The sequence below is a fragment of the Scyliorhinus torazame genome, chromosome 7, assembly GCF_047496885.1.
Source record: "Scyliorhinus torazame isolate Kashiwa2021f chromosome 7, sScyTor2.1, whole genome shotgun sequence".
Classification (NCBI taxonomy): Eukaryota; Metazoa; Chordata; class Chondrichthyes; order Carcharhiniformes; family Scyliorhinidae; genus Scyliorhinus; species Scyliorhinus torazame.
The window spans coordinates 208,594,758-208,612,748 of record NC_092713.1 but is presented as its reverse complement, the minus strand read 5'-3'; the positions used below and the strand labels follow the sequence as shown (position 1 = coordinate 208,612,748).

Below are 17,991 nucleotides of genomic sequence, written 5' to 3'. Positions count from 1 at the left end.
AGATTATTATGAGAGGGGTGGAATAGACAATGAATTGGTTAAATGTAGGGCAGCACGGTAGCATTGTGGATAGCACAATTGCTTCACAGCTCCAGGGTCCCAGGTTCGATTCCGGCTTGGGTCACTGTCTGTGCGGAATCTGCACATCCTCCCCGTGTGTGCGTGGGTTTCCTCCGGGTGCTCCGGTTTCCTCCCACAGTCCAAAGATGTGCAGGTTAGGTGGATTGACCATGCTAAATTGCCCTTAGTGTCCAAAATTGCCCATAGTGTTGGGTGGGGTTGCTGGGTTATGGGGATAGGGTGGAGGTGTGGACCTTGGGTAGGTTGCTCTTTCCAAGAGCCGGTGCAGACTCGATGGGCCGAATAGCCTCCTTCTGCACTGTAAATTCTATGAAAAAAATGTGACAAACCCAGTGGGTTTGATACCATTTATTTTTCTGAAAGCTAGTTTTTGTGTTAAAAATGAAGGTTCACTAGATTTGAGTGTAACCGGTTTAGAAAAGCGGTCCAGGGAATTAAAATACAGCAGTGTTGGTTCTATAGATGCAGAAGATAACAGTCCATGTCCATGAGGGTAGCAATGGTTAGCACTGCTGCCTCACAGCGTTGAGGTCCCAGGTTCGATCCTGGCTCTGGATCATTGTCCGTGTGGAGTTTGTACATTCTGCCCTTGTTTGCGCAGAGATGTGCAGGATGGGTTGATTGGGCACGCTAAATTGCCCCGTAATTGGAAAAAAATGAATTGGGTAATCAAAATTTTACAGGCAGTACGGTAGCAGTGGTTAGCACGGTTGCTTCACAGTGCAAGGGTCCCAGGTTCGATTCTCGGCTTGTGCGGAGTCTTGATTCTCCGTCTGTGCGGAGTCTGAACGTTCTCGCCGTGTCTGTGTGGGTTTCCTCCGGGTGCTCCAGTTTCCTCCCACAACCAAAGATGTGCAGGTTAGTTGGATTGGCCATGCTAAATTTCCCTTAGTGTCCAAAAAGATTGGGTGGGGTTACTGGGTTACGGGAATAGGGTGGAGCCTTTAGTGGGGTGCTCTTTACAAGGGCCGGTGTAGACTCGATGGGCCGAATGGCCTTCTTCTACACTGTAAATTCAATGTTCTATGTTCATGTCCTCCAAAGCCTCTACACAATAGACATGCCATCCCTGAAACTTCCACTGAAGGAAGGAGAAATTATAATGTTGCTACAAAACTTGAAACCTAAAGAAGTACTTTGGCATGGGACAAAATTGACATTTAGAAAGCTGTTTTCTTTAATGATAGATGCTGAAAATTATAACAGGCAAATTTCAAGGAAATAATGTTCATTTATCATATGTAAACCGGCCTTTGGAACTCAGTAGAAAAAAAGTTCCCAGTTAGACGACAACTCACAAGAAGACTCTTGACACAATTTGTACTTGTATTCCTAGGCCTGTTTTTACGCATGGACAGCTTAATGCAACTTGTTCCAGAGCGAGAAGTTTTGATTCTGTTTAAAGTCTTTGGTGAAGGAATAATCAGAAATTCTCTATCTGAAGAAAGTACTATTGCAAAAAAAGGTACCAATTTGACTGCAAATGTTTTGGAAGTGTATGCCAGTTTGTACACTGTTACAATGTTAACAATACTGGAGTTTGGACAAAGGCTTAAAAGGTGTGAAACTTGTAAATGTTGATGTTCAAAGAGACTTGTGTCTGCTTGTACAAAGAACGCAGAAAGTCAGCATGCAGATACAGCAAACAATTAGGAATGCAAATGTCATGTTGGCCTTTATTGCTGTACTCTAATTCCCTTGCAATAGAGAAATTTTGCTCCAATTGTATAGGGTTTTGGTAAAACCACATCTGGAATACGGTGCAATTTTGTTCTCCATATTTAAGGGTATACTTGCATTGGAGATGATACAGTGAAGGATCAATAAAAAGCCCTGGACAAGAGGGTTGTCCTAAGATGAGAAGCTGAGTAAACTGGGCTTATATGCCCTGCCGTTTAGAAGAACGAGAGACAATATCATTGAAACATACAAGATTCTGAAGGGGTTTGACAGGGTGGACACAGAGATCATTTCCGCTGGTCGGAGAATTTAAAACACGGGGCACAGTCTTAGGATAAAGGGTCAATCAATTAGGACTGAGTTAAGGTGAAGTTACTTCAGAGGGTTGTGAATCTTTGGAGTTCTCTGCCCCAGAGGGGAGTTGATGTGGTTTGTTGACTATATTTTAGGATGTGATAAATAGATTTTTGAGATCTTTGATTCTTGAGAATCAAGGGATATGGGAAGAGAGCAGGAAAGCGGAGTTGAAGTACAAGATCGGTCATGATCTTACTGAATGACAGAGGAAGGACAACACTACTCCTGCTCCTATTTCTTGTGTTCCAAACAGTGAGGAGTAGTTTTCTATTTTAAGGGCATGGAAGACTGGTGCAAGAACTCTGATTGATCAGGGTTTGAGGCTTCAATTAAACCTAGAACAAAACAAATTTCAGTTGTATAGTTAGTGCTCCTCACATGCAGAACACTTTACAGGGCAGTTCAAGAGTCAACAGAGAGGAGTTTAAACTAGCAAATAGGAAGAGGGGGGGAGGTCTCGGGGGAACTCAATACAGTTCCAAAAACAAGTAGCAGGACAGAGAGTAAAAAAAAGTCAGGAACCCTACTTCAGGAACTGCAGCTAATGGCAAAACTACAAGTATACTGTTTGAACCAAAAGAAAAAAATAATAAAGCAAATAAAGCATCAGTGCTAAGGGACAGGTTGGGAGTGTAGCCCAATTAAGAGTTCTATATACTAATGCACGGAGTGTAAGGAATAAGTTAGATGAGCTGCAGATGTAAATGCAAATTGAAGATTATGATGTAGTCGCTATTGCAGAGACATGGCTGCAGGATGGTCGGGGCTGGGAACTAAGTATACCTGGTTAGAATGTTTACAGGACAGACAGGGAACATGGCAAAGGAGGTGGAGTAGCCTTACTAATTAGAAATACTATCACCTCAAATGGTGTGAAAAATGAAGGGAAAGCATCCAGTGGAGACCATATGGATTGAACTCAGAAGCAAGAAAGGATCTAAAACTGTAATGAGTGTTGTGTATTGACTCCCTGATAGCAGTTCTTAGGTGCTAGATTGAATAAATGCAGAAATTAGGCAAGTTGTAGCAAAGGCAGAGTAGTATTAATGGGAGATTTTAACTTACACGTCTATTGGGAGAGTCAGACAAGCTCCTTGCAGAAAGGTAGTGAATTTCTGGAACGTGTCCGGGATGGTTTCCTATAGCAATATGTTCTAGATGCAACAAGGTGACAGGCAATATTATATAGAGTTGTGAGTCACGGTGCCGAGGACCCGGGTTCGATCCCAGCCCCGGGTCACTGTCCATGTGGAGTATGCACATTCTCCCCGTGTCTGTGTGGGTGTCACCCCCACAACCCAAAGATATGCAGGGCGGGTAGATTGGCCACACTAAATTGTCCCTTAATTAATAAAAAATGTAGTTATGAGTAATGAGCAAAATTTAATTCATCGCCTCACTATACGCGAATATTTATCAAATAGTGATAACAACATGTTTGAATTCAATGTTTGAAAGTAAAAAGCACGATTCAGATACTGGAATTTTAGACATGGGGCTGATTTTAACTGAGACAGAGACTGTCCATGTAAATTGGGAAGATCTGTTAAAGGGCTAAATGACTGAAGATCAGCGGAGAATATTCAAAGAAACATTTAACATGATACAGAGCAAGTATATATACCCGAGAGGAAACGGCTCCACTTCACACAAAAAATGCCATGGACAACTAAAGAGGTTTACGACAGCTAAAAGGTAGGGCTTACAAAAATGAAAAACATTGCACAGATCCGGATGAATGGGATAGATTCAAAGATCAGCAAAGGGTCCCAAAACAGTTTATAAGAGCTACTGAAATGGATTATGAAAGGAAACTTGCAAGGGACATCAAAATCAATGAGAAATTTTATAATTATATAAAGGGAAGTGGGTGGTCAAGGGCATATTCTTGATATGATTAGGAAAATGGTTGAGCAGAAGGTGACAGAGAGTGTGGATAATGTGCAATTACTCTAATTGGCAGGATGTGACTACAGAGGCCTCAATTATTCACATTATTCATTAATGACTTGGATGATGGCATACAAAACATCTAAATCTGCTGATGATACAAAGTTAGATAGCATTCTAGACAGCCTAGATGATAGCATAAAATTGCAAGGAGATATTGGCAGACTAGGCGAATGGGCAAAATTGTAGCAGATGGAATTCAATGTAAGAAACTGTGAGGTTATCCATTTTGGGCCAAAAAAGATAGGGCAGAGTATTGAAAGAGACTAGAGAATTGAAAGAGGCTAGATACAGTGGATGTCCAAAGAGACTTGGGGATTTTGGAGGCTGCTTCGTGCAGGGGTGGAGGCTGCTTCGTGCAGGGGTGGAGGCTGCTCCGTGCGGGGGCACCAGTTTGGCAGCCCTGGTTGCGGCGCCTCTGCCGCTCCCGCCGGTGCGGTACTCCACCAGCCCTATAGTGGTAGCGGCTCTGCGGATCTGGGGCCAGTGGAGGAGGCATATAGGGGATGTGAGAGCATCGGTGTGGACCCCAATCTGTGCCAATCACCGATTTCCCCCGGGGAACATGAACGGTGGGTATCGACTGTGGTGGAGGGCGGGGATTGTGAGGGTGCGTGAACTGTTCCTGGAAGGGAGCTTCCCGAGCATGAGGGCGTTGGAGGAGAAGTTTGGGCTGGCGGAAGGGAATGACTTTAGATACTTACAGGTGCGGGAATTCGTGCGCAGACTGGTGCCGTCCTTCCACGCCTCCCGTCAAAGGGGAGGCAGGACAGGGTACTTTCTAGGGGAGAGGTAGGTGAGGGTAGAGTCTCAGATATTCACAAAGAACTAATGGGAGCAGAGGATACACAGACTGAGGACCTGAAGGCTTAAGTGGAAAGAGGAGCTCGGGGGCACGACCGCAACATGCGCCAGGCTTAGTCTGATCCAGTTTAAGGTCGTGCACCGGGCCCACATGACGGTGGCCCGGATGAGTAAATTCTTCGGGCTGGAGGACACGTGTGCCAGATGCGCCGGTGGGCCGGCTAATCACGTGCACATGTTCTGATTGTGCCCTAAACTCAGGGGGTACTGGCAGGGATTCGCGGACATCATGTCCCGGGTTTTGAAAACTGGGGTGGTAATGAGTCCTGAGGTGGCAATTTTTGGGGTGTCGGAGGACACGGGAGTCCAGGAGGAGAAGGAGGCTGACGTCTTGGCCTTTGCTTCCCTGGTAGCCCGGCGACGAATACTGTTGGCATGGAGGGACTCAAAGCCTCCGAAGATCGAAGTATGGCTATCAGACATGGCGAGCTCTCTCGGTCTAGAAAAGGTTAAGTTCGCCTTGAGAGGATCACTGTCAGGGTTCGCCCCGAGGTGGCAGCCATTCATTGACTTCTTCGCGGAGAATTAATCGTCAGCAGGGGTTTGGGGGGGGGGGCTAGGGTAGAGTAGAGTAGGGGGTGGTTTAGGCAGGTCCTTGCGAGAATGGAGTCATGGTTTGCACTATGCGTTATTTGCTTTTCTTCCTGTACAGTACTATACAATGTCATTGTTTTATATGCCAAAAATACCTCAATAAAATAGTCTATTAAAAAAAAAAGAGACTTGGGGGTTCATAGATCCTTAAAATGCTACAAACAAGTGCAGAAAATAATCAAAAGGCTAACGGAATGCTAGCCTTTATATCTAGAGGATTGGAGTATAAAGACACAGGGGTTATGTTGCAGCTATACAAAACCCTGGTTAGGCTTCACTTGTGAACAGCTAGAGGTAACATGCTCTGGGCATCACACCTTAGAAAGGACATTTTGGCCTTGGTGGTAGTGCAACGTGGGTTTACAAAAATGATACCTGGACTACCGGGATTAAGTTACGAGGAGAGATTATTCAAATTGACCTGTTTGCTAGAATTTAGAAGGTTATGGGGTGATCTGATCGTGGTATTCCAGATATTAACAGGGAAAGACAGGGAAGATAAAGATATTTCCACTTGTTGGAGAGTCTAAAACCTGGGGACATTTCTTCTTTTTTATAACTTTAGAGTACCCAATTCTTTTTTTCCTATTAAGGGGCAATTTGGCACGGCCAATTCACCTAGCCTGCAGATCATTTTGGGTTATGGGTGTGAAACCTACGCAGACACGGGGAGAATGTGCAAACTCTGTACGGACAGTGACCTGGGGCTGGGTTCGAATCCGGGTCCTCTGCGCCGTGAGGCATCAGTGCGAACCACTGCGCCACCGTTGGGGGCATTTCTCAAACTTGGCGTTAGACTATTCAGGATAAATGTTAGGAAGCACTTGTTCACTCAAGGGTGGTAGAGGTAGAGGTTTGGAACTCTCTTACAAGCAACAGTTGAAGCTAGAATAATTTTAAATCTGAGACAAATAGAATTTTGTTAAGCAAAGATATTGAGGGATATGGGCCAAAGGCAAGTATATGGAGTTAGGTCACAGATCAGCCATGATCTCATTGAATGGCAGGACAGGCTCGAGGGGCTGAATGGCCTACTCCTGTTCCTACGAGAAGCGAAAGGCATCGGTGAAGGGTAGAGGCTTCTGGAGACTGCTAAAGGCAGGGAAGGGCTGAAAAGTCAGAGCCCGCTCAAGGCTACTGGCTGTAGGTAAAGCTGTGATGATGGATCACTTATAGCATGGACCAAGAAATAGATTGGTGTCAAAGGACTGGAATGCGCATGCATGAGGGTGGAGGAAATCACTGATCAGGTTAGAACAGCTCTGCCAGTGGGAGATAATTTAATTTAATTATCTGGGGATAATGGAATTGGGTAAGGACAGTGGGTCCAGGCCTTGAATGTGGATGACGACACGGCCAAATGTTTTGTGAGGGGGCAAGGAATCTAGTGGTAGAGAAGGATGGAAGTCAAACCATAATAATTTTTAATTTCACAGGAAGGGGGAAAAATTTTGATGGTTGAACAAACACTCTCAGAAATTGGAACGAAACTGAGATCTAGATCAGTCAGTCCATCAAGATGTTAGCAACATGATTACTGGATTGCTATGAGACACTTTTCTGTGATGTTGGGTAATGCACACTACAGTATCTTCTCTAGAAACAACAATGTTGCTGCACTACATCTATCCTGAGGAATTATCAAGGTTAGTTAATTTGCATTATTGGGTTTGTCAGCAGTAACTCAAAAATGCCAAAAAAAACTTGTACATCAGTCACCTCTGTAATGACCAGCTGATAGGATACAAGACCACACCTTTCTTAGAAGCAAGGAAGTATTGGCTCCCAATAAGTAAACACTGCAATGCCATCTGGCCGGTCAACAGCTCTGAGCCACAATGTACTTTAACCAAATGTGTGTTCCATATTTTCAGAGGAAGTAAATGGGAGCACATCTGGACAGCAGCTGCAAGATAATGTCTTGTACAACAAAAGTGGAAGAGTGATTTGTTTAATACAGCTTACTTGGGTCTGCAAAACCCAAGGAATCTTAGTCATGCCCTGGGCTGCATTACGGATCCTCACTAAAGTGAATATCCAGATGGAACAAAAATGACATTGCTGAAAAGCGACACGCTGCTGAAGCTTTTCATCTTGCACTCATCAAGGCAAACGCAAGAATGCTAAATGCTAAATTTCAAAGGATCACAACAAGTTATACTACAGGAGAAAAGGAGTGCTGACTGGTTGGCATGTTGACTCTGATAGGCCAAGCATTGCCATGGAGAAAGGAACATGGAGCTATAAGCGACCTGTGCTTCCAGGTAATTCAAACAAGGTGCAAGGCTTGAACAGGTTCCTTTTGTTTGCAGAGAATGTTACCTCTAGCAAGCATAATTGAGTCACATTGTGAGCTTGACTGATTATCATAAATTGTTTAGTTTGTGTGGCTATTAGCACACTCCGGATTGGTTATGCATCAATTTATCAACTGGTCATGATCAATTTATGATAGAATGCGCATTAAACCATTGACCTCTCATCTTTAGATCTCAGTACCACATCCTGTGATGTATTTGCCCTTTAAACCATTAATGGGCAAACGCACCATACTAATACAGCCTGCTACAATATAACCTACATAAAAGCAAGCACTGTATAAATAATGAGGTTGGAAGCTCACTCTGGATGAAAGAGAATGCAGAGGTTGGTTACAGTATTACTGCGCCTGTTCTCTAGACTGCATACAAATAGGTGGCGGTGGCAGAATTATAAAACCTACTGAACAAGTCAGTTTTATCATCAAGCAGCTTGTATATTTAAGTACAGCACAACACAATTGGTAAAATTAATTTATTTCTACGGTAGCAATCTGTAAAATTAATAAATATAAAGAAATGCACTGAAACGGCAGTTTCTACTCACTAATATGGAACTATAACATCCTTTCTCTCATGGACCACATAATAGACACCAAAACAAATTGGACATTTTTGCAAAAGGTCTTTCCAATTTCAGATTCACTTAAATTCTTCCCTTCCATTTCGTTCACAAATACAAAACCATCAGCAACATTGCCTTAGCTTGCTGTTGTAGCCGTTCAGCAGCCATTAACATGATGTACCTGGTCAAGTACATAAAAAGGAACATGCAACTTTATGCCATTGACATTTTTCTACTTCAGTGAATCCAAATGCTAATTCAGAAAGAAACTAGGCAATATCTACATTTGTGTCACTTTGTTATTCCTTTCATGTGAATCAATTACAATTCCTTTCTTGTCTCATCGTAAAAGGGTCTTGGCCACTGCTCACAGTTCGTTTCACATTTCACCACTTCAAGAAGCTTGGATTTTTGAGAGAAGAGGTGTAGAAGTTTTAAAGACTCTCACTCCCAAAGAAATGCCAGGAACTGAAACATGGTGATGCACAATACCGTTTCAAAGCAGGAGATAAAAATCATAAATGGCTGAAATGTGGAAAATAAATCATATAGTCCAGAAAATCTGCCTATTTTTAATACTTTACTGTTGTAGTATTGCAAATTCTCCACCAGGTGGCAGAAGACAGAAGAGAAATACTTTCTGCTCTGCTCATTGGGAGTTTTTGCACGGAAAGAATCAAGTTAGCAAACCCCAACGGTCAGAGCTGTTATTGTAACAACAACCTCAGGGATACAGAGGTTTCCTTTTCGGATATCACAGTGAATCAGCAGTAAAAACACAAAGCACATTGCCTTATATTAGACAACGGTGCCTTTTTCCTTCAATATAAAATAATTTCCATTCTCTACACTTGGTTTGGAATGTATCTTTTTCTAACTGCAGAGATAATAATCCTTAGAATCAGTAACAGCATTGCCAGGTGCCTATCTTGTAGGCTCAAGTAAGCTGGCCGCTTATCTCTATGTAACAACCATGCTCGCCAACAAATGGAACCAAGTCAAAATGGTGCCATTAGTATCCATTTCTTTGGAAATATTTGCCCCATCACTCTACAAATCAAAAAGGGGTGCCTTAAGGTTCAGAATCACCCAACTGATGTTGGTGGGTTTTCTGTTTATTCTGAAGTCAAAAGGTAACACATCAACCAGTTCCTGGGTAGTTACTTAATTCAGGTAAAATGTTCCTTTTACTGACAATGGTTCTTGTTACTCTTCTGAGCTCTTACAGGTGGGCTCCAGACAGATTACATCATTGCACAACAATGGTGAAGGACCCCTGCTTCACCACTGAGCGGCCTGGTACAGTCCAGTCCATCAGGAGACCACCTGTAATGGTTTACAAGTCTTGCTCTCACTATTAAAACAAGGGTTTGAAAGAGTTTTGTATGATAAAATCATAGACAGAAAAATTTAACTGCTTGGATTTTGTTCATTTAGGAGTAACTTTCCGTGGGTAGCATATTATTCCATCATGCCTTGTCAAACACTTGTCAATACTTTGCAACCATATGAATCAGCACAGACCAGCCAGCAGACAGGAAATTCCATCTCTGCCTGCTTAATACTGCACTACTTCAGCACCTGATTCCATGTCAAGAGCATCATTGGTAGGAACAGGTGTCCAAAGCCACACAGTGATAGGCCCATTCATTGTATCGCCAATACCATGTCAGCAAAGTGAAATCCTATTATTTCTGCCTTCTGTCCAGTCAGTTTATTACACACCAAGGAGTTTCATTCAGGTCACATTCCAATAGGATATTGATGATGATGCAGTGTACCCCATCTATCGTCAGCTCTGATTTGGACCCAACACGGTATTTCAAGTTCTTTAAACCACCTTCTTTGTCAATCTTAAATTGTTCCTATAGATAAAGGAGAAGAAACAGAGACACGTATCAGTAAATTTAGCCCTTCATCATGTGGTTGGCGAGGCCAGAATCAGGGATTACTGAATCCCACTTTAGTAACACCAATTCCCTTTGTTTTAGACGAACAGATAAAGGAATCAACCCAACTTACCGTGCAGCTGTTTCTGCTTTCTGCGTCTTTACACAATGGTCAAAGAGTATAGAAGCAATCTCAATTATCGAAATACTTCAGGCTCTCCCCAACACCAGGTTGTCTTCTTTTTTATCCTGAAGTCATTGCTACATATGGTCCAGTGGGCATCAGCTGCCTTCCAACACTTTGCTCAAGTGACCATTCTTTATGTGCAAACCAAGCCAGTGAGTTTCCTCATGCTCTTTATCTGCTAGTAACATCACATCATCAAACTGATCCTAGCCTCAGCTGAAATCCATACCTGCACTTTCTAGCAAAGGTCATGGATAATGACCAGGAGAGGGAACCACAGCTGATTTTTTTTCATCCTCCTGTCCCCCCCTAACCTAATCATTGTGCCCTTGACAGGGTCTTTTAATCTGTACGGATGTATCATGCAACTTCTCGACAAGAGGAATTCATAAAAAACTGCATCATATCAGGAACTGTTAGCAGGGGAATTATTTTTATTTGAGACCACAAGAGTGAAATAAAAAGCAATGAACATCAGTAATTCTGCAAATGCCAACGTCCTATTCTGAACTGTACCAGTGTATTGATCAACCACCCCGCAGGTCAGAAGAGTAAAAATTGCCTTGAGTAGCTATCACACATCTCTGCAAGTAGTAAAGACAGTTAGAAAGAATTGCTTTCCTGATCTACCGGCCCGAGTGGATCAAAGGAGAGGTTAAAAATGTCAAAAAAACTAGAAATATAAGAAACTTGTGTGTGACACATACAACGATACATTAGAATAGTAGAAGATCAGACTGCATCCTGTCCAGATCCTCCAAGAAGTGCAACTATTAATTACAGCAAGATCTAAAGATTTAGACGTTTAAGCAGCCCTTTGTGTTTAAGCTTTAGCCAAATAAATTGCTCTGATCAAAAAGTAGAGCGTTAGTTCTGCTCAAAACCCAACGATAAAAACCCAACGACATTGATTACAGTGAACTCTCAAGTCTGGTATTAATTACCTCAGAACTTTTTCCCCATAACTTCAGCCTACTCCCATCACTCTCATCCTCTGATTCCAATAACCACTTGCCATTCCACACACGCTATTGCCTCTGCAGCAGGGCCCCTCTTCCTGATGATCGCTGTATACATCCTGCATAGCTCAGTGTACGGCCAATGGGATACTCTGGTACTGGTGATTGCACTCTATCCCTCAATCAGAACAGAAGGTATAGGCCATTGCAACATATTCCCCACTTGGACCTACCCATACTGATGATTGATTTCCCATTTAAACTACTATAATATTAGACCCAAACATTCCAGGATCCCGATAATCAAAGAGTGGTGCAAGTTAGAAGGTGTACACGTCAGGATCCCACGGAGGTCCTGATGCACACACATGCACTGAAACTCTTTGACAAGTTTAAACTTCCAATGTGATGATTTCTTTTGTCTAGGCCCACAGTGGGCTAAATAGCTGGCTTTTAATGCAGAACAATGCCAGCAGCACAGGTTCAATTCCTGTACTGGCCTCCCTGAACAGGCGCCGGAATGTAGCGACTAGGGGCTTTTCACAGTAACTTCATTGAAGCCTACTTGAGACAATAAGCGATTATTATTATTATTATTATGTATGAAAGGCTCCGACACAAAGCTTGGTGTCAGAGATTTGGGCCTGATACGTGGGATTTACTTGGGTACATAACCAGGAAATGTTACACTCATTAATATCTGGTCTAACTATGTGATTAGTCAGTGTAAATCAACTGATCACCAAAACCGACTCTCCCACCCCGCCCCATCAACCACCCCACCAACCTGCCCCCTCAAACCAAGCCGATCACTCTCCCTGACCATCCAAACAACCCCCCTGACCACAAAATTATCATGCCCCACCGACTACCCTCCATGACTACCCAACTAACTTCACCTCCTACCACCCGACTACCCCCTCCCGACTGCCAATCAAACTCCCCCGAGCAATCACCCAATTACACCTCCCTCCTGAGACTGCCCCTTCCTGGCTACCACCCGACTACCCACTTGTCCATGGACTTAGTGAAAGTCTCGGATCCTTTAAAAATATAGCTGAATACGGCAGCAAGTTTCATGAAAAGGGCCAGTTTCCTGTCTTTGTCCGTCTTTTCGTATATCCAACGATCTTCTCCGGTGATGTCTGAACTGATCTTTCAATAATTCAACTGGGGTCAGAAGGTCCGACTGAAAAATTGCAAAATGGTTGGGTCACAGAAATCTTTGTGTGCAGCATCAATGTGCTCAGCATTGATGCTGACTGGAAGATACAGTGCTCTTCTCCACCAGCGGATGTCTCAAAACATCTTACAACTAATTAAATACTTTTTGTAGTGTAGTCACTGTCATAATGTAGGCAACCAATTTGCATACAGCACATTCCCACAAGGCAGCAATGTAAAAATAATCAGATAATCTGTTGTTTTGTGATGTCAATTGAGGTATAAATATTGGCCAGGACACCAGGGATAAATAACTCTCCTGTTCTTCTAAGAAATAGAGCCATGGTTAGATTTTTTTGTTCTGGGCAGGGCATTGATCCCGAAAGTGGAGGCAACGGAGTATTCGGCCATAGCCATTTCAGACCACTCCCCACATTGGGTGGAGCTAGAGCTGGGGGAGAGGGACCAACGCCCGCTGTGGAGGTTGGATGTGGGTCTGCTGTCAGACGAGGAAGTGTGTGGGAGGGTGCGGGGGTGCATCAAAAGGTATCTGGAGGCCAACGACAACGGGGAGGTGCAGGTGGGAGTAGTATGGGAGGCGCTGAAGGCGGTGGTCAGGGGAGAGTTAATCTCCATCAGGGCTCATAGGGAAAAGAGGACAGGGAAAGGGAGAGGTTAGTGGGGGGATTTTAAGGGTGGACAGGAGATATGCAGAGGCCCCTGATGAAGGACTACTCAGGAAGAGACAAAGTCTCCAGACGGAGTTCGACCTGTTGACCACGGGGCAGGCAGAGGCACAGTGGAGGAAGGCACTGGGGGCGATATATGAATATGGGGAGAAGGCAAGTCAGATGCTGGCATATCAGCTCCGTAAGAGGATGGCAGTGAGGGAAATAGGTGGAGTCAAGGATGGCAGGGGAACTACGGTGCGGAGTGCAGTGAAAGTGAATGAGGCATCCAAGGCCTTTTACGAGGAGCTGTATAGGTCCCAGCCCCCAGGGGGAAAAGAGGGGATGAGACGATTCTTGGACCAACTGAGGTTCCCGAGGGTGGAGGAGCAGGAGGTGGCTGGTTTGGGGGCGCCCATTGGGATGGAGGAGTTGGTTAAAGGACTGGGGAGCATGCAGGCAGGGAAGGCCCCGGGACCGGATGGGTTCCCGGTGGAGTTCTATAGGAAGTATGTAGACCTGTTAGCCCCGTTGCTGGTAAGGACCTTCAATGAAGCAAGGGATGGGGGGGGACCATGCCCCGACAATGTCGGAGGCGACGATCTCTTTGATCCTGAAGCGAGATAAGGGCCCACTGCAATGCGGGTCGTATAAACCGATCTCGCTCCTCAACGTAGACGCTAAGTTGCTGGCAAAAATGTTGGCTACGAGGATAGAGGACTGTGTCCCGGGGGTGATTCACGAGGACCAGACGGGATTCGTAAAGGGTAGGCAGCTAAATACCAATGTGCGAAGGCTCCTAAATGTGATAATGATGCCATCAGTGGAGGGAGAGGCGGAGATAGTGGCAGCTAGGGATGCGGAGAAGGCCTTTGACCGAGTGGAGTGGGAGTATCTTTGGGAAGTGTTGAGGAGGTTTGGGTTCGGGTGTGGGTTTATTAGTTGGGTTAAGCTCCTGTATAGAGCCCCGGTGGCGAATGTGGTCACGAACCGGCGGAGGTCGGAGTATTTCCGGCTGTATCGAGGGACGAGGCAGGGGTGCCCCCTGTCCCCTCTGCTGTTTGCATTAGCAATTGAACCTTTGGCCATGGCGTTAAGGGAGTCGGGGAAATGGAGGGGGGTGGTCCGAGGGGGAGAGGAACATCGAATGTCGCTGTACGCGGACGACCTGTTGCTGTATGTGGCAGTGGAGGGGATGGTTGAGGTCATGCAGATCCTCAGGGAGTTTGGGGACTTTTCGGGCTATAAGCTCAATGTGGGAAAGAGTGAGCTCTTTGTGGTGCATCCGGGGGATCAGGGTAGAGGGATAGACGACCTACCGTTGAGGAGGGTGGAAAGGAGCTTTCGTAACTTGGGGATCCAGGTAGCTAGGAGCTGGGGGGCACTGCACAAACTTAATTTGACGCGGCTGGTGGAACAGATGGAGGAGGGCTTTAAAAGGTGGGACATGTTGCCACTCTCGTTAGCGGGCAGGGTACAGTCGAGTAAAATGGTGGTCCTCCCGAGCTTTCTTTTTGTATTCCAATGCCTCCCAATTGTGATTACCAAGGCCTTTTTTAAGAGGGTAAGCAGGAGCATTATGGGATTTGTGTGGGCGAGCAAGACCCCGAGGGTAAGGAGGGGGTTTCTGGAGCGTAGCAGAGATAGAGGAGGGTTGGCGTTGCCGAATCTTGGAGGCTACTACTGGGCAGCCAACGTGGCGATGATCCGTAAGTGAGTGATGGAGGGCGAGGGGGCGGCATGGAAGAGGTTGGAGATGGCGTCCTGCAAAGGAACGAGCCTGGGGGCGCTGGTGACGGCACCGCTGCCGCTCTCACCGACAAGGTACACCACGAGCCCGGTGGTGACGGTAATGCTAAAGATCTGGGGGCAGTGGAGACGACACAGGGGAGCGATGGGAGCCTCGGTGTGGTCCCCGATCAGAGACAACCATCGGTTTGTCCCGGGAAGGATGGACGGGGGGTTTCAGAGCTGGCATAGGGCAGGGATTAAAAGAATGGGGGACCTGTTCATTGATGGGACGTTAGCGAGCTTAGGGGCGCTGGAGGAGAAGTTTGGGCTACCCCCAGGAAACGCTTTCAGGTACATGCAAGTAAGGGCGTTTGTGAAGCGGCAGGTGAGGGAATTTCCGCTGCTCCCGGCACAGGGGATTCAGGACAGGGTGATTTTGGGCGTATGGTTCGGAGAGGGCAAGGTGTCGGCGATATACCAGGAGATGAAAGAGGGGGAGGCTTTGGTAGAGGAGCTGAAGGGTAAATGGGAAGAGGAGCTGGGGGAGGAGATTGAGGAGGGGCTGTGGGCTGATGCCCTAAGTAGGGTTAATTCCTCTTCCTCGTGTGCCAGGCTCAGCCTGATACAGTTTAAGGTAGTTCACAGAGCGCACATGACGGGGGCGAGGCTGAGTAGGTTCTTTGGGGTGGAGGACAGATGTGGAAGGTGCTCAGGAAGCCCAGCGAACCATGTCCATATGTTTTGGTCATGCCCGGCACTGGAGGGGAGTTGCGAGAACAGTATCTAAGGTGGTGAAAGTCCAGGTCAAGCCAAGCTGGGGGCTAGCACTATTTGGAGTAGCGGACGTGCCGGGAGTGCAGGAGGCGAAAGAGGCCGGCATTCTGGCCTTTGCGTCCCTAGTAGCCCGGCGAAGGATCTTGTTAATGTGGAAAGAGGCGAAGCCCCCCAGCGTGGAAGCCTGGATAAATGATATGGCAGGGTTTATCAAGTTGGAGAGGATAACGTTTGCCTTGAGAGGGTCTGCGCAGGGGTTCTACAGGCGGTGACAACCGTTCCTAGACTATCTCGCGGAGCGTTAGATGAAGTTCAGACAGCAACAGCAGCAACCCCGGGGGGAAGGGGGCGATATCTTTTTTTTGGGGGGGGGGGGGGGGGTTGTTTCTGGGGGGCATTCGAGCAAGAAAATACATGAATGATCCGGAAAACTGATATGTACGGGAGGAATCCAATGTACAAAGTTCTGTATCATATTGACTTGCCATGTTCATGTCTTGCTATGCGAGCTTTCTTTCGTGTTACCGGGGGGGGGGGGTTGAAAATGTTAAAAAATTCTTAATAAACATATTTTTTTTAAAAAAGAAATAGAGCCATGGGATCTTTTACATCATCCATCCTCGCAGGCAGACAGGGCTTTGGTTTAATGAGTCATCCAAAAGACAGCACCTCCAACAGTGCAGTGCACCCTCAGTACTGCACTGAATTATTCAGCCTTGACTTTTGTACTCAAACCCTGGAGTGGGACTTGGCCCTAACCCTAACCCACAATCTTGTGACTCAAAGCTAAGAGTGCTGCCAACTGAGCCATGGCTGACACAGTGCAATATATCTTATTTGGATTCACTAGTACTGACTGCAGTGTATCCTTCCCTCTGACCTGTTTGGTGTGCTGGGTGCAGTATATTCCCTACTGGGGTCTAATGGTGACAGCACTTAACTCTCACTCGTACCCGCTAATACTGAAAGAGGGAATACATTCAATACCTGCTTCTGTCTTGACACTCTCTTCTGGTCTCGTTTCCGCCACGCTGGATCGTGAATGTGTCTGAAGGTTTTATAACCTGTTTCAATTCCAGTAGGACGGTAAAGCTACAGGTGGAAAAAGTAATAATTATCCTGCAGAGCAGAAAAAGTTTGCAGTTCCTGGTGTATTATTGCGAGAAAATTTCAGAAAGCATACAATAAGACATTGCTTGAATACAGTAACATAATTTCAGGATCTTGCTGTGTAAACCAAATAGCAGAGATATCCCTCCCTAACCTTGTTAAAAAATAACTTTTAATAACAGCATAGTTTTTTGCAGGTGCAAGTACACAAGCGTTCCATGGGAAATTCAAAACTGTGTTCGACACGACATTCCCTCCTCATGCAGTTCTGTAAAAATCAATCCAAGATATCTTTGGGTGAGAGATGGAACGGAGATCAATACAAAAATATTGCTGCTGCATTTTTAGAGAGCTCAGAAGTACAAGATGCATAGGATTTGCACTTCTGTGAAACATTTTTATTATGTGCACTGTATTATATGCTTAACTATATGGTTGTCTTGTTACCCAACCTCATAGTCCAACATTGTAAACTGTTTCAACTTGGAATTCCCTTTGATGGCGTAATTCTCAAGTTATGCTGAATTCTAGCACAAAATTCACTGAAGGTTTAATGCCAATTGACAGCAAAATTATCGGTCAATTTCCTTAGCAAATTCTTGAAAGCACCTATACAACATATGGCTGCTTTTGCTGCCACAGCAGAGGAACAGTTGTGTGTGGTCACTTGGCACCCACCCTGAGGGACAACGAGCAGGACTCAGGGAGAGCTCGGGAAATGGATGGCGAGAGCTCAGGAGGAAGCCAGTGGGTAGCAAGTGGAGGTGCTCAATGGGCGCACAACAATGATGTCATCAGTAGGAGAAACCACACATGAGCCAGCAGATCATAAGAATAAAATCGTAAGAAATAGGATCAGCAATAGGCCACACCAGTATTTTTCAAACTCTTATGCCCGGGACCCAGTCGAACCAACTAGCCATCCTTTGGGACCCACACCAGCTAACCTTCACGACCTGCGCGTCCCGAACTTTGCAACCCACCATTTTCACTTCCCTTTAATTTGACAGGTGAGCCTGCTTGGTCCTCAGGATCTTACTTGCTTTGTTATTCAATGTTACATTTCTGATAAGACTTCAGCTGATGACTTGAGATCTCAC

The 17,991-nt window shown here is 45.4% G+C and overlaps 1 protein-coding gene across 6 annotated transcripts in view; it reads right to left on the bottom strand.

Moving 5' to 3' along the window:
• Positions 1 to 8,305: 8,305 nt before the first annotated feature.
• Positions 8,306 to 17,991, bottom strand: part of b4galt7 (xylosylprotein beta 1,4-galactosyltransferase, polypeptide 7 (galactosyltransferase I)) — a 52,612-nt gene continuing 42,926 nt past the window's right edge. For all 6 annotated transcript variants that reach the window (XM_072512019.1, XM_072512022.1, XM_072512020.1 and 3 more), the window contains 2 exons: positions 16,769 to 16,873; positions 8,306 to 10,274 (listed from right to left, as the gene is read on the bottom strand). In XM_072512019.1, coding sequence (XP_072368120.1) covers positions 10,119 to 10,274; positions 16,769 to 16,873 — 261 coding nt within the window. In that variant the 3' untranslated portion in view covers positions 8,306 to 10,118. The remainder of the gene's footprint in view (positions 10,275 to 16,768; positions 16,874 to 17,991) is intronic.